This window comes from Sander lucioperca, chromosome 20 (genome assembly GCF_008315115.2).
Source record: "Sander lucioperca isolate FBNREF2018 chromosome 20, SLUC_FBN_1.2, whole genome shotgun sequence".
NCBI classification, from domain to species: Eukaryota; Metazoa; Chordata; class Actinopteri; order Perciformes; family Percidae; genus Sander; species Sander lucioperca.
The window spans coordinates 17,340,744-17,367,776 of record NC_050192.1 but is presented as its reverse complement, the minus strand read 5'-3'; the positions used below and the strand labels follow the sequence as shown (position 1 = coordinate 17,367,776).

The following is a 27,033-nucleotide window of genomic DNA, read 5'->3' as shown; positions in this document are numbered from 1 at the left end:
CAAACGTTGCTGGCCCTTTTTACATAACATCTCAGTGTTACAATTAAAATTCAGCTTGTCATCAATAATAATCCCCAGGTACTTGTAGCTATGTACAAAGTCTACTACCACCTGTGTTTGCAACCCCTGCTGTTTTCTTCTGTTAGGATGACATGGTTTTAACTGTCAAGCAAGTAATAGTTTTATATGTTTTGCCATTTTTTGGAGGAGATAGGACTCAAAATGATCAGTTTGTTTGATGATATTTAAAATATCATTGTGCTCGCTCTCTCTCTCTCTCTCTCTCTCTCTCTCTCTCAGTCCGACAGGTTGCATTCTCAGCCGGTTTGCTGGTTGGAGGCGACTCAAATATTGGACCCTTACCCTCGGACACTACACTGATCTACAAACACGTCCCCACCAACATCGGAAATGCCTACAACCCAAACACAGGTAGCTCTGATATTCTAACAATACATTTTAGAGATACACTGATAACAACATTTTGGCTGATTACCAATATTTAGCAATATCGATATTATTACTTTATAAAACAAGTTTCTATGATAATTATATTCTGTATGTACTTAAACTTATGTAAACACTGTGAATTTTGTAAAAGTAATGTCTTTTTTTTATGCAAAACCTTTGGAAAAGCCCATAAATCATAGATTATTATTCTAAGTGTCTGACAACATTATGGAAAGGATCCCTACAGAGACAGACCTTTTTGTTAAAGAGTAAGATCCTTTTAGTTTAACATGAAACAGACCCGAAATCACCATCACCAAACTTCACCAGACTCCATGTAAATAATCAGTACTTTTAACCTCTCCACCACAATAAGGTGACGGTTCTCATCATAAAACACACTTCATTCAAAGTGGACGGAAACTAAATAAAACTATCAAAAGCCGTCTTGGTTCGTCTTTCCACTGTTTCCAACAATCACCACTCTGGTTTGGTTGAAATAAACCCTTAATTCACCCATTTACATGTGGAAACATGCTGGCTCTATACACGCTAAAAGTAGTGATTATTTACATGGAGTCTGGTGGAGTTTGGTGATGGTGATTTCACAAAAAAAACAGAACTTTTAGTTGATAGTTTGATGATGTATTGTGCATCCCTAATACATTTCACTGATATGTTGCTGTTCGAAACAGTTTCTTAAATTTCATTTCATTTGTAAAATGACAAAAATTAACATCCGACAGGTGTGTTCACTGCCCCGGTGAGAGGAGCGTACCACTTTCAGTGGTGGGTCGGTGCACGTGGCGGCAACAGCCACGCTTCAGGGGCTTGGTTGGTCAAGAACTCAGAGAATGTTTTCATGGCATGGGAGCAACAGAATCAACATTTTGGGTGTGCTTCTAATGGTGTCACGCTGTTGCTGGAGGTGGGAGACGTCGTGTTTGTGCGTCTGGTGGCTAACACTTTGGTGTATGACAACGCACACCACCACAACACCTTCAGTGGGCATCTGCTGTTCCCCATGTAAAATAGAAACAGGAGCTCTGTGATGCAGGATTTTGTTGTCTTAAAAAAGTCTTCATAGCAATTCATAGATTTGATCTGATTTGATCTGCATCCAAATAATAAGTAATAATTGTAGAGAGGAATCTTTTTTTCCTTCAAATATGAAGTGGTTAATGTTTCTGATTCTCTCTTTTTTCTGTCATTTTAATCAAATAAACATATATCATTGCAATTACGTCTGTGAGCATTTCTTTAATATTTCTTTTTTTTTAACTTATTCAAAGCAGATAATCAAATGTAACATCATAGAACTATAAAGAAACAGAATGTTAAGCTGTTGTAACATTTAAACTCTGTACGATGTCGACGTGAGATTCTCTGGACATTGTACGGTTCAGTCTCACTTTCTAATATGTAGCACACAACAGGAGACTGAAGTAATTGTGTATCACTCAGGAATAGGGATGTTTGTTTCTGTGTTAAGTTCATGAAATGAATACAATATCTAAATGCATTTGAATATAAAAAATAGAGATGCTGGTTAAAATAAACTTTGATATTTTGTTGTTTTCATTAATTTAGTAAGCCAAGCTATACTTGGCTAACTGAATTATAAGGGTTGCAGTATTCTACTGGTGTGTGTGTGTGTGTGTGTCTCTGTGTGTGTGTGTGTGTGTGTGTGTGTGTGTGTATGTGTGTGTGTGTGTGCGCGCTGGTCAATCAGGGAAGCTGGATCATTCTCCGCATGTTAATTCTGCTTTTCCCTGAGAAGTCATTACAGAGACCATCGCTCCAGCAATTAGCCACCAGTGTGTAATGTAATTTAAACGGCAGGGTGTGTGTGTGTGTGTGTGTGTGTGTGTGTGTGTGTGTGATTGAGTTGAGTCTCAGAATCCTGACCCTGAGTGTTTCATTAGTGTTTAATTTATTTTGCAAAGGAGACTGAGGTAAGTGTGTGTGTGTGTGTGTGTGTGTGTGTGTGTGTGTGTGTGTTCGTGTGTGTGCCCCTCTGCTTTTGAGAAGTTTATTGCATGTCGTTGTTGTGTACCGATAGCACTTGAATTTTCTGCATGCTTGAGTGTATTGGTTCACCTGTGTGTGTGTGTGTGTGTGTGTGTGTGTGTGTGTGTGTGTGTTGTACAGGTCAGCGGTGTTTCAAATTCAGCAGCAGATTCCATCTTTTGATTAGAGGGGAAATTACAACGAGACCCTGAATATTAATAACGCTTTGTACTCCACTTGGTAACAGCCTGGACTATTTATAGATCTGTGTGTGTGTGTGTGTGTGTGTGTGTGTGTGTGTGTGTGTGTGTGTGTGGACTAGAGCTGTTGGAACAATTTCCGAAAGTCGAATATAATTGGAATAGTAAAAAAATCAATACTATCGAATGCTGAAATTACTTTTCGAATGCGATTTTTTTTTTTTTTATAAATAGGTTGGCTAACATTAGCTAATCTCCCTCTTCTCATGTCACATCTGATTAGCAATAATTTACGGGAGTGAGAAACACAAGGCATTGTGAGCTAACGTTACGTACCGAATAACGTTAGTACAAGGGGGGAGTGACAGGCTGCGGCTGGAAATCGGAAGAAGGATGGGAAATAGTTTTAGCATGACTTTAAAATCGACATCCACCGAGCCAAAAGGCTTATGTTATCAATGGTTAACTCGTTCTGGTTTCCTAACTGTGTCGCGAGTTATAGGAGCTTAGCTGGGAGCTTTATGGAGACAGCTAAAGTTAACGCTAGCTGCCCTACAGCTGTCAGAGTTAGATTCAACTTCATATATTACCTTCTAACAGCTGTCTTCTCAGTAACGTGACAATCTGCAATAAACAGGTTGCTTTTAAATCACTAAAATAGTAGTGACAGCGCCGTTTGGCTTAGTTTTCAATGCCGTTAGCATCGTGCTAACACTATTGTTACTTAGTTTATGACAAATCGTTTTGGCTGTGCTTTCTAACATGATGTCATTGTGCTAACTTGTTAGATAATGATTCATTACAGAGTTCTCTGTTAATTTGTGGTTGTCACTGTGTGTGTGGTGGAAAATAATGTAAACAGAGTGCGGCGTGCCAGAAATGCAATGCGCCATGACGTAGGTCCCCTTCAAGGCCAGGCTGATGTTGGAAGTCCCTCTAGTGGACAGAATGTGTAACAACAACCACATACTTATAGTGGCATTGAAAATGTATAAGCCTGAGTAGTGTAGTACATATTTTTAACATATGAGCATTAAACATTAGAAAATTATTAAAATATAAAAAAATAACAAATGGAATTCAAATGGTATTATAGAGGAAGACTGACAGCTCTAGTGTGGACACACTTTATCCTACTATTAGTTCAAATCAAAAAAACAAATTAGTTTATCCTGTAGGCTCTAGCACACCAACAGTAAAGAGCATCGGACAGAAAAGACTTAAAAGTTTAATTTCAGAAATAAAAAAATATAGCTGAGGGAAACATTTCTCAGATTAGAGACAAATGATGCTTGCCATCGGCAAAGGGAAAATATTGTGGTTTGGGTTAAAATAGGCCTTAGCATGTTTGTTACATAACTTAAGTTACATATATAAGTTGGTCAAGTCAACGTTAACTTTTGGTTTCAAATCAGTGACAAACAGCACTCTCCTGGGTGAAAGTTCTGTGTTTGTTTGACTCATATGTCTACTCCTGACCTCTTCCCTTTGTGGACTTCGCTGCTCTTTATACTGCATAGCCTGACTTCCTCATTAGAGACAGCCCTGTCCGTGCAAAAATGACAAGCGGCCGTATGTGACGAGTTGGGAGGGAGAACGGTTTGCGTCGCCATGAGAGGATCTGTGGATGAGTAATGTTGGTCAGTAGGTTGGTCAGTCCAGAGTAAAACAACTTGACAAATTGTCAGCATGTTTGCATGATAATGTTAGCAGTAAGATCACATCACCATCGTGCCTAAATATAGGTTAGAGGTTGAGGGATTACAGCATCACCACTGGCGCTGTAGATCCTTAATCATTGTATGAATGAGTTTCTTTCCATCACTGGGAGAAATAAGGCTCTTTTGAAGTGTCCTTACATAAGACCTTCATATGAGTTTGTGCTGTGGAAGCTGATAGTTTACTAGGGATCGTGTGTTCTTCAGAATGATTAGGGATGCAAATTCCGACTTTTTTCTTATACGATCTGATACTTACAGTGATAAAAAAGGCAGTACTATGTACACAGCTGAGTTGGCAGTGAATGAATGAATGTAACTGATGACAAAAACAATGGCATTCCTAGTTACATTGATAATATAGACTGGTCTGTATAGGAGGCACCGGGTATAGCAGTAGCTTTTTCTTTAGTGAAGGGTTATGAAGAGCAGCAAAAAAGAAGAGGAAGGATTAGGAGAGAACATTGGAAGATGAAGTTGGGAAAATGTCTCATCAGTTTACAATACTGCATGAATAGACATGAGAGGTTATGGGAAAACAAAGGAAAAAGCTGATAATATAAGAAGATAAATGAAAGAGGAAAGGAGACAGGTTGAAGAGGAGTGACATATATGAGGAAAAGGTATGAAGGAAGGGAGGAAAGAGCTGCTCCTGAATGATGCTTTAATGAGGCGATGGTGACATGTTCAGCATCCTGATAGCTACTCTTTTTTTCTACCATAATATTCTGGTACCACACACACACACACACACACACACACACACACAGACAGACACTTTCTTATAGTACGGTTTGACAGTTCATTAAATCTCCATGTTAATACCGAGCGCCTGGGCAGGCTAAGGTTAATGAGGCCATTTAGGCTGCAATAAAGGTTTGACTACAGGCTGATAGATGCCGTAAACCAAGATATTTGGTCTGCTTTCACACTATACAGCACTAATGTCTGACACTGTGCTGTACAGCACACACCTCAACACAATGAGTGGATTTGAGTGTGTCAAGGAGGGAAACAAATGATCCTCATTAAAGCAACATTTGAGTCTGGATTAGAGCAGGACTATTAATACTTCAAGCAGCTAGTTGAAACGTTTAGCTGACTCAGGGAGTGAAGAGAGAGGGAGGGCCTGTATAGTGCCAAAATTAATGTCACAGTTTGGATTTAACATTTGTTTGTGTGAAGCTATATGTGCAGTGTCACTCATCCCAGTGTGCATAGATTTTCTCTATCTTATTATAGATTAAAAATTAAGAAGCTCTAACCTTTAATCATCTAATTTCATGTTACTTTACCTTCCATCTTTATCTCTGGGTGTATTCCAAACACTCAGAAGTCACACTGTCAAACAGAAAAGGTACTTGGGCAAATACAAATTCATGCTTTATCAGACATTTTCAAACAGCGTTTTTTGGTTACACAAAAGACAACATTTGAAGGACGCGAACAGAAGCTTTGGTATTCAAAAGTTGTTGCAACTGTTCACCACCACAAGTTCCATTTACGAAACACTGCTTAACACTTATCACCTGTGCATAGTTAAGATGTTGTCTTATCTTCAGCTGAAAGGTATTTTTTTTTCTTCCTTTTACAGTATATACGTGTTTTTTTTAACTTACTCTGCTGCATCTTGTTGCGTCTAGGGACGCAGGCTTGGACCCAAAAGTGCAGAGACGAGGAGGCAGTGGAAGGTTTAGAGGATGTATTAAATAAACGGCTTTCAACAAAGGGAGTCCTGAGGCAGGCAGGCAGGCAAAAAGGAGTAGAGGCAGGCAGGGCAAAAGGAGTTCCAAAAACACTGAGAAAACTGAAGACTAGGAAATCGAAAAACACAAGGAACGGCGCGGAAGTAGGGGGTGACAAACGCAATGATCGGTCAACAGACAACGAAAGCACAGCAACTAAATGCGCGAGGTAATGAGGGTAGTAACGAGGGACAGATGACATGAGGGCTGATGAACAGGTGAGACACATCAGGGCAGGGCAGACGATCACAAAGGCGGGAAAACACAAGGCAGGAATCAAAACAAGACATGACACAGGAGAAACAGACACTACAAAGTAAAACAGGAAACTGAAGCATGAAAACACACACAAGGATGGAACTAGGAAAAAAGAAAAAACAGAGAACAAACATGGGTTAAACATAACCATGAACAGATAACAGGGAAACAGTAACACAGGGAATGAATTGACAAAATAAAACAGGAAACATCACTACAACAAAAAGCCGCAACCACGACACATCTTCAACATGGTGTATGAAATACTGCTGAATGCGGCCAGACTGTCAAGGCTTCAGGTCAAGGTAGGACTGTACCATTTTGGGAGGGGCTGCTCATTAACTCCCATAATGTAGACATGGACAATCCAACATCCTTTCCTTGTTACTCATCACCTGTATAACAGACATTAAACACTGTAATATGATTATTATTTTTAGAAGTAAAGTAAAGTGACATTTTGGACACCTATATATCATCGTATTGCATCCTCACTCACAGGATCTTACACTACTGTAAATTGATTATGATAATCAAAATGCAACACGTTGAGTTGCAGGACCATAATCAGATAGTAGTGTACATGTACACCACTTGTTTTTTGTTCCATTGTATGAATTTTTGAAGGCACAATATAAAGCAAGAATTTTACAAGCATATTTCAGACACAAGGCAGTAAATATAGTGCACTTTATGGGAGATAATTTCAGACCTACCCTTGGTATAGATTTTTATTGTTATGTATGGTGATATCATTTAACTGTCAGCATAGGGCCAAAATGGTTCAGGGCCAATGGTCTAATCCAACCCGTTCTCATTCCCAACTTGTCACATACGTCACACAAAAACTACACAAAACTAAAGAAAAACTCTGCAAATGCTCATATGAGTACTATGTGCAGTGTCTTTTTTTATCTTTTTATTTTATTTTTTTGTTTTTATCTTGTTTTTATTATTTATTTACTGCTGCTGCACTGATTGCCACCAAAGACATTTCGTTGTGTTCATACAATGACAATAAAGTATCGTGAATCTTGAATCGTGAATACTGACGCTTGGTCAGTGGCTCTCAGCGCCACATAGCGACGCAAAAATCACCCTTGAGTGACTGTTGCCCCGTTTACACGAAGGGAAGACGCAGATATTTTCCTGCGGTTTGGCCTCTCATTTACCCGAAAACCCAGTTTTTATCACAGAAAACGATTATTTCTAAAAACTCCGGCCAAAGTGGAGATTTTGGAAAACTTCGTTTGCACGTTTGCATGTAAACTGAGACAAACGGAGGTTTAGGCAGCCAAGAGAGAGAAAGAGGAAGTGAGTCGTTGCTGTTGTTGCTATTTTCGGAATTGTGATTGGCTAACGTGGGCTTGAGCTTCTAGTTACACTGCCACCTACAGGTGTGGCGTGCTCTTGACGGCATTGACGGCATATATACATGGGTACATGTAAACAAACACTTTTCTGAAAATGTAGACGTTCTAAATGTCCGTTTATGAAAATAGTCGGCCATGTGTAAACGTAGTCCACATGGAACGCACCGGGCAGAGCAGCAGCTTTGACCGCGGCGCTGTAAAATGCTGTAGTATTAAGAGAGACAACGGTAGCGAGTAGTATGAAAGACCGGAACTCCGCGTAAGGAGGTTGGTTTGGGTGGTGGATGGGTCAAACAACATTTTCACCCAGGGGACCGGGGGTTTTGTGTCCTGTTCTTGTCCTGCGTGTCACAGAAACCTACATTTTGTTACCCCACCCACGATCTTTCCCTAACTCTAAGTGGTTTAACCCTGCACGTAGAAAACAACACCAAGGTGTCCCGACCCAGAGCGTTAAAAAGTGAGGCTTAGGGGATTTAAGTGTCTATTCAGCCAGAGAAACCAAAAGGATCTTCGTCGATGTGCAGGGTTTTTAACTTAAGACATCTTTTTACTTGCAATTGAACAAATCATGCTTTCTGGGGCGTTATATACAATATACACTATGTGTTATGTAGCAGTGGCGCCGGCAGGATTCTATTTCATAGTACTCACAAAACCCGCCTGCCCGCTGAAGTTTTACTGTGCTAGAAATCAGCTGTTCTTATAATATTTAATGTCTCTGAGAGTGTGCTCCTAGCATACTTTTATCATATCATAAAGACCAGATCATGAAAATATTTTACTGAAGCATTTTGTAAGCGAGAGAGAGAGAGAGAGAGAGAGAGAGAGAGAGAGAGATGGTTTCCGCTCAGAGCAGACAGCTGTCAGCGAGCCTGTACGGAGATATGAATAACCTGATTTCTCTTTGTGCCATGTAAACATCATATCCCCAATCTGATCAAAAACGGGATAAGCCTCATAACCGCTACATTCATGTCCAATGTTAACACACACATGATTCAAACAACATGCTATAGCTCCGTCCGTGGGTTCAGCGATACTCAGCGTCCATAGCAACCAGTTTATCTGCGGATCAAGTCATAACAATGAACATTCTGATTGATAGTGAATGGGTTGTTGGTGAAATAATGTACAATTAATGAGAAAAGTATTGCTGTAAACAGAGCAGAGAGCAGTACCGAGCTGCTGTCGGCTGCTGCTCCTGTGCGCATTTACGCATTGTTGTCATTTGATTACGATCCTGCGCTGGTAGCAGACTTTGTCACCGGCATATGAAAGAAACGTGTCATCACCTTTGGGCCCAAACTAAATCAACAATAATGTGTTGTTTATATGTCTATAAAAAGCATGGGGGTTGATGGTAAAGTAAACCGGTGATGTGCACCATTCATCGGAAAAGCCTGCTGTTTGGAGACAGTGTTTGGAGGAGGCTGACAGCATGCATTATTCAACATTTAGGTGCCACCTCAGGGTCTACCCTGGGAATACAGCGCTGTCAATCACTCCGCTTGCATGCAGGTAGGGAAAGAGCTTAGTCATGCATGAGGGCACAACAACCAATACAAAACGCACATATTCATAAAATACTGTACATATAGGTACACACATGTAAAACAAACCGAAACACAAGTTATGTGATTATCTTTCTCCATGACACAATCACATGAACTGCACAACGCATAAATTATCAACGTTTTTTCAGGGCATAACCGGATTAGCAACTCAGAAAACAAGAAACAAGATGCAGTTAAACTATGACAATTTGTGAGAGTCTGTGTGTCTGTTTCTGTGTGTGCGTGTGTTTGTGTGTGTGTGTGAGAGGCTGTGAGAGAGAGAGAGAGAGAGAGAGAGAGAGAGAGATTGAAGAGAGACACATTGAGGCAGTTTTACACCAGAGAGTAATGCTTAAATTCTAGCCGGTGGCGATTAAAAGCTCTGATATTTTTAGAGGGCATTCAAATAGTTTTTTTACTGAGAAAAGAACAGAAAAAGTTTAATACAACTTTCACAGTAAGAATTATAAAGCTGGTTTGTAATTTAATTTGACCTTGTTATCAGAAGCCAACGACTTGTTACTAAGCTCACATAAAAATCTAATGAATTCGAATTACAGTCATTTAGCCAAATTAAGCTCAGTGTGCCCAGAAATATTAGCTGCTGTTCTCCTCCTCATATTACAGCAAGAATAGTATATAATATACAATTACAGCATCACCGTGTCAAAGGAAAGCTTATTATTCTGGTGTGTTAATAAGGAATGCACCAATGGCAGCTGAACATCGGAATCGGCCGGTGTTCGCCCCATTTACTGTCATCGGCCTATCGGCAAATAAGGTGACATGCGCCGATGGCAGTAGCCAATGTTTAAGTATTTTGCACTGCCTTAATGTTGTGTTAATTGGTTTGACTCATACAACAGTAGCCTACCCAGCGTTACAAAAAAGGAATGTTCCTGTGACCTTTCAAGTGTACAACGATTACCTGTAAACTAATAAAAAACAGAGAGATGACCTGGAGGCCAAGAGAGCACAGACCGACAGAACGACTCAGCCCATGTTAACCACAGCCTTCGAGAAGGTGAAATCCCTGCGGATAGCTTACCGGCTGGTAGCATGCAGCTAAAGACACAGGGTAACGTAAGCTTACCGGTAGCCTGCAGCTTAGTAAATTGACGTTTGGCATTTGAAACTCTGGTGGATTTCTGAGGACTATGGTTAACTGCTCCTCAGATCTCTGCAGGGTAAATCCAGACAGCTAGCTAGACTATCTGTCCAATCTGATTTTTCTGTTGCACGACAACAACAACTTTTGAACGTACACACGTCCCACCAAAACAAGTTCCTTTCCGAGGCTATTTTGCAGCGGCACCGCACCCTTCCTTGGTGCTTAACACCGCCCAAGGACACAAAACCTGCTCCCCCACTTGAAAGCCCTGTGTTTTATGGATTAAATTGAACTTTGCCCACTACATACATTGACTGCCCGACATTCGGCGTTCAATAGCATTCCACCATAAACAAGAAACAGACATGGTGCCAACTGTGCTATACAGGAAAACTAAGAAGTTAGTTTTGGATATAGAATTCTTTAATGCGACCCTACTTGCTCGTAGAGGTTACCAGGTCTGAAAAGTTGTGGTTATTAGGTTTTTAGAGGACCACATTCAACTTCATTTCAATTTAAATACTATACACGTACAAGCACTTGTACGTCTCTTTATTAATAAAAAGTCTATTTAAGCATTTGAATACTTAATGGACATTAAGTGAATAAACCTTTTAACAAATGTTCACTATTTATTATACAATAATTATGTCTTTTTTCCACCTCTTTTCTATATTTTGTTTCCGTCCATGCCCCGAGGCTTGTCTCTGTATTTTTAACCTGAGCTAACCTAACAAGCAAAAAGCCTGATGAATCATTTTGTGTGTGTGTGTGTGTGTGTGTGTGTGTGTGTGTGTGTGTGTGACTGTGTGTGGGCAGAATCACAGGCATTTGTCTCAGTGAATTGATGCAGAGAAATAGAGGATACTTGACTGAATCAAAGTCCTTCACAGCTAGAAGCAGGAGGGTTTCCACCATGACTAACTGGCACTCATCTGGTGTGGAAAAACACTTTATGTAAGCAAAAATGTTTTTTTTATTTCTTAAAATAATTTAATGCAGACTGCAGACTTCAGTGTTCAGCCCGTTTTCATTCCCTTATGCCTCAAAATACCGACGCTTTGTCACGGCCCTCTGTATTTTTACACCACACAGGCACCCTTGAGTGTCTATATAACATTTTTCCGGATACCCCCCGTTGAAAATGTTATTGAAGCACCTGTGCGCTGGTGACAGTGATGGGAAAGTTGCCAGATGTGCATTTGCCAAAACCAACCACTAAGTTGCGTCCTTCAAATGTTGTCTTTTGTATAACCAAAAAACGCTGTTTGAAAATGTCTGATAAAGCATGAATTTGTATTTGCCCAAGTACCTTTTTTGAGCGAGGCATCTTCCTTGCGTCATTCTAATACGCCAAGCTCCAATTAGCTGCAACTATTTACAGCCCCCTGAGGTTAAAAAGCATGAAACGCTCGTTACACTTACGGTTAGCAGCGGTTGTAGTGGTGTACTTTCCGTATTGGCCAAAAAGTGCAGCAATGATCCCATTCCACACTGGAAACCAACTTGGATTAGACATGTAGAGGGGAGGAAGGGACCTGAATTTTATAAGTACACATAGTAGTTTTTAAAAGACAAATAACACTGGTTTCTACTCAGGGTGTACTCACACTTGAAACTTAAATCGTGCCCTGGCTAAAGCACAGTTCAGTTGGACTCGGGCATGGTTCGCATCAGTGTGATCGCTAAACGTGCCTGTGTCTGGTTCTTACTTAACAGACGAACGGGAATTGTAGTCGTGAGTCCCGCAATGTAATGATGTAACCGTGCTTGGCCCTGAATGTTTTATTTGCAGTGTGAGTGCAGGCCATCTGGGTGGGGTGGTGAGAGGGGACAATCGTGCTCGGGCAACTGGGCCAAGTGTGAGTATGCCCTTAGTGTCCCTAAATTTTACCATTTTTAGGCCAAGAGAAAAAAACAAAAGTGCCAGACGCAGCTTAGCGCCAGACGGAGCAACGGTACCGCTGCAAAATAGCCTCGGGAAGGAACTTGTTTTGGTGGAACGTTTAGGTTCAAAAGTTGTTTTAGTCGTGCAACAGAAAACTCAGATTGGACAGATAGTCTAGCTAGCTGTCTGGATTTACCCTGCAGAGATCTGAGGAGCAGTTAACCATAGTCCTCATAAATCCACCGGAGTTTAGAATTACAACACAAAGAAAGCCGAAGGTAACGGACATCCGAAACGAGGGACATCTGGCAAAATTTTCAACGTCAATATAGATCATATCAGTGCAGTAACGTGGGAAGACGTGAGGTTTGAAGGAGCTTGTGTGCCTCAGTGTCACCTCAAATGACCCTAAACCTGCCACGTTTGTTTTCATTGATGGCGTCTCCTGCCAGCTTTTTATTGTCCATGCAAAAATAGGATCCTATTACAATGCAGATGACAAGAATGCATAAGTGACCAGGCATAAATGCAGAGCACATAATCAGATTTCTCAGTATTCTCATAGGGTATCTGCACACAGGCCACATTTTGATAAGAGGTATAAATGCAGCCTTTCTCCACTCTCTCTTATCTCCACCGCTGAAGCCTTTCCTCCTCTTCCTGTCCTTTAGATCCGATCGATCACCCTGCAGACCCTCCATTAAAGAACACTCAGCCTTGAGGCGTAAATTGCAGAGGACTTGTTTTATTTCCTGTCCGCTCCTGTCTCTCCCTCTCCTCCATCCCCACTGGAGACGTACACACATTTAAATAATTCAATCCTCTTTTTCTCCATTTGGTTGTTTATGACAGACATACAGTCAGTGACAGGGAGAAAGCATAATTTATGTTTTAGCGATTGCAATGTAGAATTGGCCAAACACGTCATTTCCAGCAAGTGCTAACGTTGGGTCATCTCCATCTGTAAAGAGTATGAAATTATTTGTGACATTTTGTGGAGCGACGATTACTGCAAAAAGCTTCCACATTGTGTGAGCAATGACTCATGATGGATCCGTAAAAGAGGAGTCTGTAAATGCGTTAGTTTGTTAACTTTGGACATAAATTACATCCTGTGCTTTGCTGTTAATTGTTTGTTTTTTCAGTGTGGAACAAAACTTTTAAAGACTTTTATTTTGTCCTCGCAATCCTGTCACAGGACATGTTGGTCAAGTTCTCCCATAATGCTGTCCGTTTGGCGTATTGGGATTAAAAGGCGATCAATACATGCTGCAGCTGATCTAATCCTTTGATCGGAGGTTTTAGATCCACTGGATGCCCAAAGGACCGATAATCACTCAATAAAAAAAAATCCTTGGGGTCTTGGAGGAATCAATCTTGATGGCTAACCTCAGCCGATTGGAAGACTCTTCTGTCAGTCATGTTACCCTGAACGCATCTCAGGTCAATATTTCAACCCATAATGCCACGACAGTCAGCAGTACCTGTAGGTTTTATAGAGAAAGAAATTTAACTGCTCGATTAAAGAATACGACCAGTCAATATCTAAAGGGTTAAGAATCCGCTTGATGTTGTCAGATCTTTGAAATTAGAAGCCCTTTTTTTTGACATTTTCCAAGATGCACTGTCGAAATATTGGTATACTGACAAGAAACACTTTTACACTTCTTGCACTACACATGAGAGACAGATAAAGAATGTTTGGATGTGCAAAAAAATAAATAAAACCTAAGGCAGTATTCAGAATATACTAGCATTAAATATCGGCAGAAATAGTCAAACTTTGGACACTATATGAAAAAAATGAATTACAAAATGTATCATGTATCATGTACATGTAACATCTAAGAACAAGCTCGATTCCATCAAAAATTCAAAGTGCATCCCGCTCAAGCAAACAACTAAATGTGTGTTGAGAGCAACACAAGTGCAGAGAAGTTGATTTTCTTTTTCATTCCTAAGGAAAATAGCTGTTAGTAAGTGGCTGTCCAGGTGTAATCTGAAAAGGTAGGCTTTCTGCAGTTGTGGAAGATGGGCAGTCACATGGCAGTTTATTCTACCACTGTGAAGCCACAGCAGAGACAAGTCTTGACTGAGATGAGCAACCACATGGTGTGGCCAATCATCCAGCGGCAGAAGGGGTTGACCATGGCTTGGAGGTGTAGTCGCGCTTTGCCAGACCTTCCTCCACAGCGCTGCAGAGGAGGGTCTGACTAGTCCACATAGCATTCCGGGATGGTAGAAAAACGTGCTCTGATTCATTAGCATTTCTTTAAACCAATCACAATCGTCTTGGGCGGCGCTAAACGCCGAGCGGAGCCACAGTGCCGCTGCAAAATAGCCTCGGGAAGGAACTTGTTTTGGTGGAACGTGTGCACGTTCAAAGGTTGTTTTAGTCGTGCAACAGAAAACTCAGATTGGATAGATAGTCTAGCTAGCTGTCTGGATTTACCCTGCAGAGATCTGAGGAGCAGTTAACTATAGTCCTCATGAATCCACCCGAGTTTAGAATGCCAACACAAAGAAAGAGGAAAGGTGACGGACACTTTTGGCCGAAAAGAGTGACATCTGGCGGAATTTTTCTGTGGCACTGGAGCAATCCTGGAAGTGGAAAGTCACGGATATAGACTACTTCGAGGTAGACAGGAGCAGTTCCCTTCACTGTGCAGTGCGATATTTCAAGTGTGTGAGTGATGCTTCTTTAGTAAAGAGTAAAAGATCTGAAAATGGCATTAACAGTATGCAAAATTACGAATTGTGACGGGTGCAAGTAATTAAGTTCTCACACTTTAAAAAGGCAAAAGTACAGTTCTTCGTCTGTGAAATGGCTGGGTTACATTCCTGAACAAAAGCCTTGGAGTATTCCTTTTTCCCTGTGTCATGCCTGAACAGGGGAGTGTGCCAGGTGAAGAAACGAGGCAGTATGTGGTACAACAGAAGCATTTCTTAGCTCTTCTTTCACGAAAGCTCTTGATCCTCTTTTCAGCGGTGGGCTGGGGAGCTTTAGACGCTTGCTCTATTTTAGCGACAACAGACAAAGTGTTGGAAGTGCAGCCAAACATCCCCCAGCTGTCACTTCACTTCGCAGACGATGGCCTTGTTTTCTGTTCCCGCGTGGCTCGCAGAAATATGACACATGCTCTCCCCTATCCTTTCTTGTTCTTTCTTCCCTCCTCCTGCTCCTCTCCTCCTCCTCTCCTGTCCGCTCCTTCACCCTTTAATGTCGACTCCACCCATCTTAGCTTTTTATCCTCTCCTTACTTGTTGTCTCAATGTCTTTTCTTTAAATATGAGAGGCCCAAACGAAGTGTTTTGTCTCTTTGATTTTATACTTTTTTTTTTTTTATTCTTTTACTTTTGCCTCCATAAAATCTCATGTTATTCCATTTTGAATCAGTAGGTGGCAGTAACGTGTCTCTGGGAAGCCAAGCTGCGCATATTGCTGATCATAAATCCCTTTAATCATCACTCTGCACTGTCTCACTACTCCTTTAAACACTATTACAGTTTTTTTGGGACACAAAAGCAACGTCAAAACCTGTAAATGCATTCATTTATTCACTCAACCTTTATTTATACTCGAGAGATCATTGAGGGGCGACATTCCTTTACAATGTCATAGTTAGTATGGTAGTTTTCCAATAATATACCAGTGAGTATCACGTCTCTCTTGGAGAGAAGACCACCCAACACTTTCATATAAAATACAATGATATGTACCATAGACATGACCGGTTATGAATTTCAAGGCGGAGTGATAGACTGAGAGGATGCATGTCTATACAAATCACATCACCATAGTCCAAGACCGACATGAAAATTGCCTCAACTACCCTTTTCCTACAAAACATGGGAAATATGCTTTTGTTTCTGTAGAAATAGCCAACTTTTTGCCTGAGTCGGCACACAAGATTATCAATGTGACATTTGAAGGAGAGTTTTAACAGTTAATAATTCATGTTTCCTTAAGGATAAAGATGTTCTCATGGGGTCAAGAACTAACAGAGCGATGCCTGCTGCCCCGTGTGTTCGAAAATGGAGAATCAGAAACACAATAATCCGCATTTATATATCTTTTTGTTATTAAGAATGAATCTGTCACTTAAAGGGGGCACAGAGAATTCTAACCAACTCTGCAGCTCTACGGAGATTTTTAGCCTCTTTTAGATCATAGTTTTTGTTTTACTGAACATTTACTCAGCTCATCACTAACCTAATGTTTTAGCAGCAGCAGCAGGCAGCTGTTTTCATCAAACTAATTCCGAGCTGGTGAACACAGTGGAGCATTTAGCAGCTGAAGAGACAGATCATTTTTTGAGGATTTGGTGGAGAACAAGTAGAGGATGGATACGGTACCCGATGGGCCGGGTTCAGACAGATATTTAGAAATTATGTTCGGGTTCGGGTGGGGCTCGGTCACATCAGCGTGATAAGGCATTGAACATTTTAAATTTAAAACAGCTTATTATGTAGTTGCGCGCCTGTGTTAACGTGCGCTTGTTGCCCCGTGTGCACTCATCTTTTGACATTTCTGAATGCCTTCCTACAGTTGCTTGATAAAAGCGGGCTTTCCACACAAACAAACGTACATGTGTCAATAGTATGAGAAAAAAATAAGATTTTAACTGCACTCTAAGAAATAAATCCGTAAAATAACTATAACTAAATACTGGCAGCTCATTACCCGGACATTGTACCGTAATTAAAAAACGGAATTTTTCAGTTAAATAACCGTGTCAATGGTAAAAAAACGGAGCATTTTCTGTTATTTAATGTGTACCTACAGTAAAAAAAAAACCGGAGCATTTTCTGTTATTTAATGTGTACCTACAGTAAAAAAAAAAAAAAACATTCTCTGTGAATCTTACATAAATCCGTAAAATAACAGCAAATGTACTGGCAGCTCATTACCGGCACTTTGTCCTGTAATTAAAAAAATTGTGATTTTCTAATTTAAGGTTTAAATAAGGAAGACCATTTTTATTACTTACAGCAATACAAATTTAAGTTTTCTGTTAATTAATGGTGTACGTATAGTGGTAATACATTTCTGTAAAACATTTTAAACAAATCTGTGATGAAAAAAAGATTTTTATTAACTCATCTTTTAAAATTCCTTAAAAATACAAAGGACAAAAACATTACCCAAAGGGAAACCATATTAAGTTTAACAAACATTAACACAATTTGTCACATTACAAGCTATATCATTATCGCGATATTCAACAACGTTATCGCACATTTTCCTCATATTGTGCAGCCTTATCGGAGATCCACTAAATTTCCCTGGGACCCACACAAATGACCTGTGGCTCTTGGGGACAAAAAAAACCCTATCAACATCACTATCAGAACATGTGTGCATATAGTAAATATGCTTGTGAGCTTTGGTTATCTTGATGTATTGGACAGAGGCTTAGCATGTGTAACAATAACAATCTAAGCCACTAACACCCAGTTTTTATCCAACAAAAGCAGTAGTTGTATTGGAATTTAAATCATCCATAAATACTGTATGCCTGTGTAAGCACACATCTGAAGAGTTGGAGTGAAGTTTACAATTTTAAGAAAAATACAGTCCTCCCACTAAAGGTCAACCAGCATCCAACTGGCCGATCGATAACATGAACAAGGTGTATGCTGATGAACACAGTGTGTGTACTTCTGTTGTACATTGACTCAATGCAGAATGCAGAGTAATAAAACGGCCACTGAAACCTCGGTCAGGCTGTAACATAAAACATTTCTCACAAAAAAGGCTATACATTGAGAGTAGGTCAATTTGGAATTAAAAACATGTAGCTGTTTACATTTTAAGTACATCTCAGGCAGAGTATGAAAATACTTTCTACAATATAACACAAGTATAGTTAAATAGACCAGAATGAAATTGAATATGCATTTCATTTCACCTACTAAAACCATGTGACATGTCTTTCTCTAGTTTTAGTTTCTCCAGTGCAAATAAATCCATGTCAGTAGAGGACAACAGAGAGCAAAAGTGTGTGTATTCAGAGTACGTACACAGGTGTAGATGCACAGTAACTGATTTTTGCACCTTTCTGAGGATCTCTCTGAAAACTTGAAAGAAGCATGTAAATAGCCTCTAAAGGCCATTACAGTGAAAATAAAGTGAGGCCGGCTTAAATGTCCTCACTTTGCGAAATGGTCCTCATTTAAAAAAAGTTAATACCCCATGGTTGTCCTCCATAAAGATAGCTGTACGCAGACACATCCTTCTCCTTTCTCTCCATTTGAGATGCTTCTTCTGCTGTAAAACAAAAACAGAATTACTTATTACCAATTTAATAGCAATATACAGTAATAGTAATAATAAAATTAACACTACACTTTTAACTGTTTATTTATTGTTTGTCAGAAATGAAATAAGTTAGAAAGAGTTTCTTTCTAATACAAAAACGTAAAATAGTTAAAGTTGCAAGCAGCGTTGAACGGGCCCTCGCTCCTTGCAGCATATCAGGGGTACTGGTGGGATGCCTGGGCGATTTACTTCAAATGTGCACACAGTCTCAGCAGAGCACGGGGAACAGCTGTGCGGAGTTTCCTCTGATTCAGAATAACTGTTAGATACGCAACACTTCCTGTTTTGATTGGCACATACAGGAAGTCGGTCCTCTATAACTTGCACATATTTTTAACTATCAAAATTCTTTTAATAAGTTTTTGTCATGAGGGTCCACCAAGTTTACACGCAAATTTTGGTGCAGATGGGACTGACGCTCTAGGAGGAGTTACATACATAGGGATTTTGCTAATTAATAAAAAATAAAAAAAATTAAAACAGCGTTTAAGTTTATTTTACTAGCTTGCAGTTTGCACTAGGGGTGGAACGGTATATGTATTCGTATTGAACCGAAACGGTACGGTACGGGCGTCACGATTCGGTGCATGAATTTACACGGAGAATACACGGTATAAATAAGACTCCAATGCAAATTAATTAATGTAATGCTAAATTACTGTTAGATAGGTGGATTCTTTAGCGACACCTAATCTGTAGCTCCGCCTTAGCTCTGAAGCTCTGATTGGCGCCTATGTAGCCGAGCTCCGCCTATAAATGCAGTCAGAGATAGCAGCTCTAAGGACGAGTATGGCGAGTGGTGGCGACCCACAAGAGTTAGAGGACCCGCCGGCCTCTTTAAGATCGCAAGTTTGGGATAACTTTGGTTTCCCAGTCAGTTCCAGTAGTACAGGCGAGAGAGTGGTGGATAAGACTGCTGCTGTAGATTAGTGTTATGTTTCCAGCGTCGCGGTTCCAAACCGTAACGTTAGTTGGGACAGACACCTTGTTTCTTTAGGCTAACTATATTAGCTTTAGCCAGGCAGCGAGCAGCTTTCTGCGGTGAAAAAGGGCCGGGAGACGTTGTGTTAACGTTGCATTAATCAGGTAATTTAGTTCGTCTTTGCAGAAAACAGAGATGTTGTATTTTCATGTTTCATGTTTTATTACTCCATTGTACCGAACCGTGACTTCTATGTACTGTTACACCCCTAGTTTGCACAATAAAATAGTTTAGATTCTGGAACAGTTTCACGCATTCTCCTTCATATAACATTATTGTATAATGTTATGGAGCCAAGCAAACCCTTTAGTAATCAAAGCTTTTAGTAAACATGACGACATTGGAATGTTTTTGAATAAGCCATTATAAACCTGTATAAAAGGCCAGGCAAAAGAAAGAAAATAACATGATACCGCCAGAATCTTAAAAAAAAAAAAAAAAAACGTGACACAAATTTTTGGTCATACGTACTGCCCAGCACTAATTAACACCGGTGTGAGTAACAAAGGTGTGTGTAATTACCTTTAAATCTTCCACGGATTCTTGAAGTCATTAAGGTCAGACAGGAATCGAAGCAGTTTTGGGGGAATGTTGTACTGTTTCCCCCCCTTTTCTGCTTTCGTGCCCCGTTCTGGGTTTATCCCTAGCAGGCACCTGTGGCAAACAAACATGTCACTTGACATTGCAAAATAAATACTATAAAACTGACAAAAAATATGGCCAAAACTTACCTCTGGATGAACTCCAGAGTCAGGGCTGCTCCCTTTGGATACTTTATATTCAGCACATAATATAGGCTGAACATATAGCTCACAGCAACTAGTGGACAGCCGATGATGTCAACTGTGACTTCATCCACTGACATCTTGTATCTTCCTTCATCTGCAAAACATAAATAATGACATGCATCTTTCAATTAATTAAACAAATACACAACACCTCCCAATATTTTTATATATATATATTTATATCCTTACCCATAACTATGATACACGGGGTGCATGGCAGCTCTGCTAAGGCATCCTGTGAGAGAGGTGAAGACAGAATAGGCAGAGGGGAAGATGTGATATGCCAAGCTGCATAGACATATTTGTTGGGCTAAATCACAATTTACTAAATTAGTGAATTGATGTTTTGCTGTGGAACTTACTTCTTCATTTATTAAAAGCACCTTTTGCTCCTCTGCGAGGTACTTCACTAGACCCTGGAGGAGTTTCAATGGCTCTCTAGTTACTCCTGTGATTCCCTTGCTACCAAGAAACTCCGTAATGATCTTGCCCTTCTCCTGAATTTGGTCCAGCAATTTGGTTTGGACAGGAAATCCTATTAGTTTCTCTGTGTGGTCGAGCAGATGGGTGGTGTCGAAGAGGTAAGGCCATTCTTCCATGACTTTGATTATATTTTCCTCACTATTCAGAGTGATGCGCTGGGCATAGTATGTTTCAGACATCAGTCTTTTAATGTCACTCTGAGGGAGAAGGTTTTCTTTAAAAGGCATCTTGTAGCATTTTCTTTTTATCCTCATGGCTGTTAAAGTCATTCAGTGACTCGGGTTGCCACTGAGTACAACCATAACGGTCAGAAGATCTGCATTTTTTCTTTGGCCTCCCTTCATGGGATATGCTAAAAGCATACTGTCTTCTGACATTCTCAACCCTGTTCTCCATTTGCATTACAAGGGATGCAAAACCTTGACCCACAACATTAATGCCACATTTGTACAAGAAGGAATCAGGGTATCTCTCAACCAGCTGCTGTGCAATCTGCTTCAACTTGCTTCTGCCTGGTCTGGTGTCAGTAGCCATCATGTCTTCCATGATGATCCGGATCATGTGCCTTCTATCTTTTGGTGGTGGTCTCTTCTTCTCCTTCAGTGCATTCATCAACGTAACTGGGAACTTCTGCCAAGGGATTTGAAACTTCTGTGGAGGCGTCGCACTTGGCGTCCCCACCAGATGCTCATTTAGCACCACAGTTGGCGTCCCCACCAGATGCTCGCTTGGCGCACCGGACACAACCATGGTGCTCTGAGATGCTAGGGAGGAACAATCAATTAAAAAATGGGAATTTCAAAAAGGAGAACGACTGTGTGACACAGAGACACTGAGAAAGAGCTGAATGCACTGTCATGCCAAGAAGGTTGATTTAAGTGTGTGTGTGTGTGTGTGTGTGTGTGTGTTTAAATGAATAATCAAGCCCATTACCTACCTGAGGAGAATGCATTTATCAGCCGCCTGGACTGTATCAATGACAAAATCCCATCCAAGTCAGCTGCTGTTAAAAACGTGCAGTCTTCCAGATTTGTAACTCCAATATCCGTCAACTTTGTGACAAGAGTTTCTATTTGCTCCTCTTCCAGTGAAGGCAGTGTGCTTCTGATCTTCTCCCTTACAGGCTCCATGGTGGACTGTGTTTAAGAGCAACCAGCAGTCTGCCACCTCTACGGTGGTGTCTAAGTGGGATGTAATCAAGAAGCCCATCAAGTCTTTGGCAAATAAAAGTACCACCTTCACTCTCTACTTCAAAAACACCAAGATCTGGATCAAGACTTGCTCTTTTCTGTCGGAGCAAAAGAAGCACAGTCGTTTGTTGTTTCACTACAATGCGTGCAATCAGCCCGAGAGTTAACTCTCCACCCTCGCAGCTCAAAATAACAAGCATGTCATTTGCATAGCATGTGCCTCGTACAGTAATTTTGTCTGTCACTACCGCATTTGATGGTGAGACATCAAACACTTTAAACACGTCCTTAACTTGACTATCATACAACTCTGGGTAAAACCTTGTACAGTCAGACATGATCAACTCCGGAGAGAACAGATTGCCCCTGCTTTGGTAGGCCTGCAGCAACTGATGCCTCTCTGAAAGGGATTTTGTGATGTTTCTGCAGTTCTTACTTGCCCGAATACACCTCTTGAAATAGCTGTGCTTGCTCTCAAATCGCATAGTCCATATACGAATTAAGGGTCCAAACTGTAATGTGAGATCTGAATAATGTAAAAGGTAATGATGTTTAGGTCTAAGCTTTTTAAGTGGGAAGAGGAGATGCCTCGTTTCTATTTACTCCTCAATGAGGACCTTCATGTAGGCAGCCTGTGATTCTGACAGTGCAGGAGCACACACAAGCTCAACCACCTGCCTAAGTAGCAGTACAAGTTGCCAAACTTCATCCTTAGGGTCTCTGACCTTGTCATGTAACAGTACTGGCAAGAACCGAAGAAGCCACCAGTTTTGGGCAGCATGTCCCCCAAGTTTGGTCCCATTGGTAGGTAAAACATTAGCCTTATTCCGACTCTCACCTCTAAAAGTCACAATTCTGCGGTTAAGTACATCATAACTGAACCACTTCCTTGATTTTACTAGGAACTGCAGGTACATCGCCAAATCATAGTCAACTATGCCCTCAAATAAATCATGGGCAAGGCAGGGTGGGAGTCCTGGTGCACAAACATGGAAATGTGCGAGTTTGTTCAAAACACTGTTTGACTTGATGACTTTGTGCATTAGGATTTCTGGGTTATTTTCCAACTCCAGCAATGATTCACTGTAACTAGCTGGTGTTCTCTCGGTGGCTGTAGAAAGAGGATTTCTTTGAAAATCCTCTTTTTTAACATGACAGTACCTGCAAAAATATTCTGCACAGCTGAAATTTTCAGTAAATCCCCCCAAGATAGTGAGACCCAAGATTGTCTCCAATGACACAGGCAATACTACCTCTGAAGGTTTTCCCTTCAACACAAATGCCTGTTGACTCCAGGTCACACAAGTCTGATAACAAAACATCAAAAACTCTCTCAGGTCCAAACAACTTACAGTCCTTCTCCAAACAAAGTAGTACAAGCTGTATTGAGTCAACGGTGGATCGGTGGTGTGCATAGACATTACCTAAAGTGTAGTACACAGCAAGAACTTTGTGTTTTAGCCTGGCGGACCCCAGAGGGTTTGCGACTTCAAAAGCATCTTGAAACAACATGATCTGAAGAGCATGCGGATCAGAGGCAAACAGTTCATTAGATTTAGAGACCGAACCATCTCCAATGTCACATAGCATGCTCTCGTCAGCATGAGTAGGATTTAGAATTTGATGCTGTACACTTCCATTTCTCAAGATAGCTTTTAAGCTTTCTAAAATGGGAACATAGTGAAAATGTCTTGTCTTGCCTTTGTCATCATGGCCTAAAGTTATTTGTACTGGTTCTACCAAGTTGAATTCTCTCCTGTAAATCTGAAGTCTTTTGTGGTGTGTGGTTAAGGTGCCACTACTTGCACGTAGAGTGCGCTGCATAGGGCTTTGTTCATATGCACATTTCCCTAGATTTTGTAAAGCCTCATCTTGCACACCATATTCTTGGAGACCTCTTGAAAACAAATCCATAGTAAACTCATGCTGCATATCCTGTAGTAATCTCATTTCACTTGCAATCTCCGAGACTGTAGATGCAGGGACCAGATACTTTGCTTGTAAGCCAAGAAAAAAAAAAGAGCCATGTTTTCAGTGAATTTATCCTGGGCTGACCCTGGGTCAGACTCGCCATCTTGCTGCACTGTTTGTACTTCACTATCAATGTCTGACCCATTATCCGAACCAGCAGGTGCATACTCTGTTGTTTCCCTGATATAACTTTGATCAATATGTGTAACATCACACTGCTTGTGACATCTTGATAAATGAGATGTAAAAGAGGATATGACTTTAAAAGTCTTTGCACATCCACTATAAGGACACGTCACTTCAAGACCCTCTTGCAAATGACACTTAAGGTGAACTATAAGACATTTTATGCTTCCACATTCTTTGCCACAAAACTCCCAAGAACACTTCAACTGCACAGAAACGTTACGATTAAAAGACAGCTTCCTCCCCTCATGGTGAAATCTGGACAAGTGCACATTAAAAGAATTGTAAGAGGAAAAGCTTCTTCCGCAGTCTGGAAACCCACAGGGAAAAATGGCCCTATTAATGTTTCTATGGGTTCTACAATGTTTTACATAGTCAGAAACTGAGGCATTTCTAAACTCGCAGATACCACAATTAAATATCATAGTGAGAGCAAGCAAAAAAAATTGCATGATGCGGTGTAAAGGCTAGCAAGACTGCATGGCTTCTAGAATGTCATCGGTGGCATCCAAAAGTTGTTTGCACTAGTAGTTAATTGCAAACTCCAAAAAAACAAAAGCATGGTATTCCATAAAAGTACCAGTAGTAAGGAGATGTAAAGGCTAGCAAGACTGCGTGGCTTTCTTTGGTGTCTTCTGAGACGTCCAACTGTTGTTTGCACTGTTAGAAATCTGAAAACAAGTACAACAGTCATTTTAGTTCCAAGTACAGTCATTGTATTCAAATTGTTCTAATGTCTACTATATATACTGTCTCTTTTTTAAAAGTTAAGTCAAAAAGCCACATAAACCTAACAACTAAGCGCTGTGGATATGAAGGTAATTGTTGCAAAATGCGAAATGTTAGCTGTCATTGTAGTTATGTAAACATCAATCTACACTATATTAGTGACACCCCATTCAGAAAATGGTGTAAATATTTTCTGAGTAAAAATTTCAGTAAGAGCAAATTTCTACAAGCTCCCATTTTATCAGCTCAAATGTGTAAGCATGTTGAATACAAGTGAAAGTGTTTCAATGTTTTTATACAAGTTCGCAAGTGTACAAGCTCTCCCATTTTGCAGCATATTTTCCTTCATATGTGGACAACAGACTTTATGAGTTAAAGGCGATTATTACACACACAAATATTTTACTGAGTTGTGCCTGCCTGCCAAGAAAAGTAACGTGACGAGTAATGATTTCTGGGGCAAAGGACATAGACAGCTATGGCTAGCTAACGTTAGCTTCTGTAACGTCACACAAACTAGCCTAAAAAACTCACTCCAGAAGAACTAGCCAACACCAATGTTAAAATATGCATGTAAGCCTGTTCAGTCAACAAAATATCTCCAAAAATATTCTTTTTTTTACTTACTCTCAAAACGTTACTAACTAACTTACTCACTCTGTCGACTTCACGCGCTATCAAAACATTAGCACTGCCGAACACCGTTATAACGGAAGAGCCTTCAAAATAAAAGCACGAGACTTGGTCAATGAATTGCACCAGCTAACTTACGTTGAGTCTCAGCTTTTATTTCAAAGGCTACAATGCTAAACCGGAAATGGGGTACTGACAAGTGAATTTGCTTGATAATATAAATATTCTCTCTGTATAGGTGCCATATATTTGTTCGGATTTCAGTCGAAAAAAATTAAACATGTTATAATACTATCAATGACAGGATCGGGGCTCGGGAGACAAGAGATTCACTTTAGAATAAGTTCCCTATTATATGATAAATGTGTAATGTGTCATGTAACGTTAACAGCCTCGCCTCCTCATATCGTTAACTTAACTGCCAAACAGAGACAAGCCAGACCCCATGGAACTGGCAACAGCGTTAACGAAATGAACGTTGGATTAGCTAGCTAGACAATTCAGTATGAACCACTAATGTCGCGCTGCAATATATTAACGTTAACGTTAGCTAGTTAACGTTAGCCTGTCTGACCACAACCAAACGAAACGTAAACTCACAATACCAACAAAATGAACCTTATCATATTCTTCTAAATGTCCATGAAATAATTACCTTTTACACAAAGCGGAGCTGGAGGAGATTAACGTTAAACTTTTACTTGTTCACACAGTGGTTGACAGACACACACAGTGGAGCGGGGGAGGGTCAAAGCGAGGGAAACGTTAATGTTTCATGTGCCGCGAAAGTCCCGCTCGGATTAAAAATACGGACAATGTACTGTAAATAATTTATAGATAAGGACCCACACATAATGTTGAAGCGGGGCATAATGGGTTCTTATTTGACCTAACGTTACACATACCTCATACAAAGCTGCTCAGTTGGTAAAAAAATCCGTTTTTTAATCTCCAAATCCCAAAGTGCTGATTAATAGCACACAGTAATGCCGTTGTGAACACCAGCTCAACGTCAATATTAGCTAACGTTATTAGCATTAACCATCGGAAATTAACAATTGAATGCTACCAAAACAGACAATATAACATTTCAAAACTAATACTGCTAAACTATACTGCTACAGTCACTTCATTAATATTTTCCATAAAACTACTTACCGCAATGCAGGTCAACTTCGTGCCGTTCTGCTTTGTACATGAATGGAATATGGCCGCCAGAAACTAATTTGACAGAGATGAAGTTCCCATAATGCAATTCGAAGTGTAAATTAACAGAAATACATCTGTGAATCACGTACTAAGGACAATTTATGTTAAAATATACAGTCATACAACTGTTAATATACAGATATTTCTTAGAGTGTGTGTCCGGCTTGGACATAAATAGCTTAATTCCTGTCGGACGCGGGCTGGGCTCGGACAGAAAAATGCGGCCGATCC

The 27,033-nt window shown here is 40.3% G+C and overlaps 3 protein-coding genes and 1 long non-coding RNA gene across 6 annotated transcripts; 1 reads left to right on the top strand and 3 right to left on the bottom strand.

Annotated features, from left to right (window-relative positions):
• Positions 1-278: 278 nt before the first annotated feature.
• Positions 279-1,510, top strand: LOC116053444 (complement C1q-like protein 4; the record flags this gene model as incomplete). Its single annotated transcript, XM_031304563.2, has 2 exons — positions 279-432; positions 1,197-1,510. Coding segments are annotated over 2 exons (438 nt in total), but the record flags the coding sequence as incomplete, so codon positions are not given.
• A 15,984-nt stretch (positions 1,511-17,494) lies between these two features.
• LOC116053445 lies at positions 17,495-21,099 on the bottom strand. Of its 2 annotated transcripts, none has more exons than XM_035996305.1 (5): positions 20,764-21,099; positions 20,591-20,636; positions 20,345-20,495; positions 20,136-20,267; positions 17,495-18,577 (listed from the first exon to the last, which is right to left on the bottom strand). In XM_035996305.1, the coding sequence occupies exons 1-4, from the start codon at positions 21,061-21,063 to the stop codon at positions 20,138-20,140; spliced, it is 627 nt and encodes a 208-aa protein (XP_035852198.1). In that variant the 5' UTR covers positions 21,064-21,099; the 3' UTR covers positions 17,495-18,577; positions 20,136-20,137. The 2 variants fall into 2 exon arrangements, with proteins under 2 accessions (XP_035852198.1, XP_031160424.2); XM_031304564.2 differs by having other exon boundaries at positions 17,496-18,580.
• Position 21,100: 1 nt separating this feature from the next.
• Positions 21,101-22,208, bottom strand: LOC118494031. Its single transcript, XM_035996382.1, has 2 exons — positions 21,822-22,208; positions 21,101-21,648 (listed from the first exon to the last, which is right to left on the bottom strand). The coding sequence occupies exons 1-2, from the start codon at positions 22,012-22,014 to the stop codon at positions 21,101-21,103; spliced, it is 741 nt and encodes a 246-aa protein (XP_035852275.1). The 5' UTR covers positions 22,015-22,208.
• Positions 22,209-23,282: 1,074 nt separating this feature from the next.
• Positions 23,283-26,482, bottom strand: LOC116053403. 2 transcript variants are annotated; one of them, XR_004105822.2, is made up of 3 exons: positions 26,249-26,482; positions 24,812-24,902; positions 23,283-24,071 (listed from the first exon to the last, which is right to left on the bottom strand). It is a non-coding gene; the product is annotated as an uncharacterized LOC116053403 (long non-coding RNA). The 2 variants fall into 2 exon arrangements; XR_004105821.2 differs by lacking the exon at positions 26,249-26,482 and adding an exon at positions 25,588-25,608.
• Between the last annotated feature and the right edge of the window lie 551 nt (positions 26,483-27,033).

Coding starts and splice junctions, on each gene's coding strand:
- LOC116053445 (XM_035996305.1), bottom strand. CDS start 21,063: ATGTCTGAAACATACTATGCCCAGCGCATCACTCTGAATAGTGAGGAA. Junction 20,637..20,763: donor TGCTTTTAATAAATGAAGAA/GTAAGTTCCACA, acceptor CCTCTCTCACAG/GATGCCTTAGCAGAGCTGCC. Junction 20,268..20,344: donor ACTCTGGAGTTCATCCAGAG/GTAAGTTTTGGC, acceptor TGTTTGCCACAG/GTGCCTGCTAGGGATAAACC.
- LOC118494031 (XM_035996382.1), bottom strand. CDS start 22,014: ATGGAGCCTGTAAGGGAGAAGATCAGAAGCACACTGCCTTCACTGGAA. Junction 21,649..21,821: donor GATAAATGCATTCTCCTCAG/GTAGGTAATGGG, acceptor GTTCCTCCCTAG/CATCTCAGAGCACCATGGTT.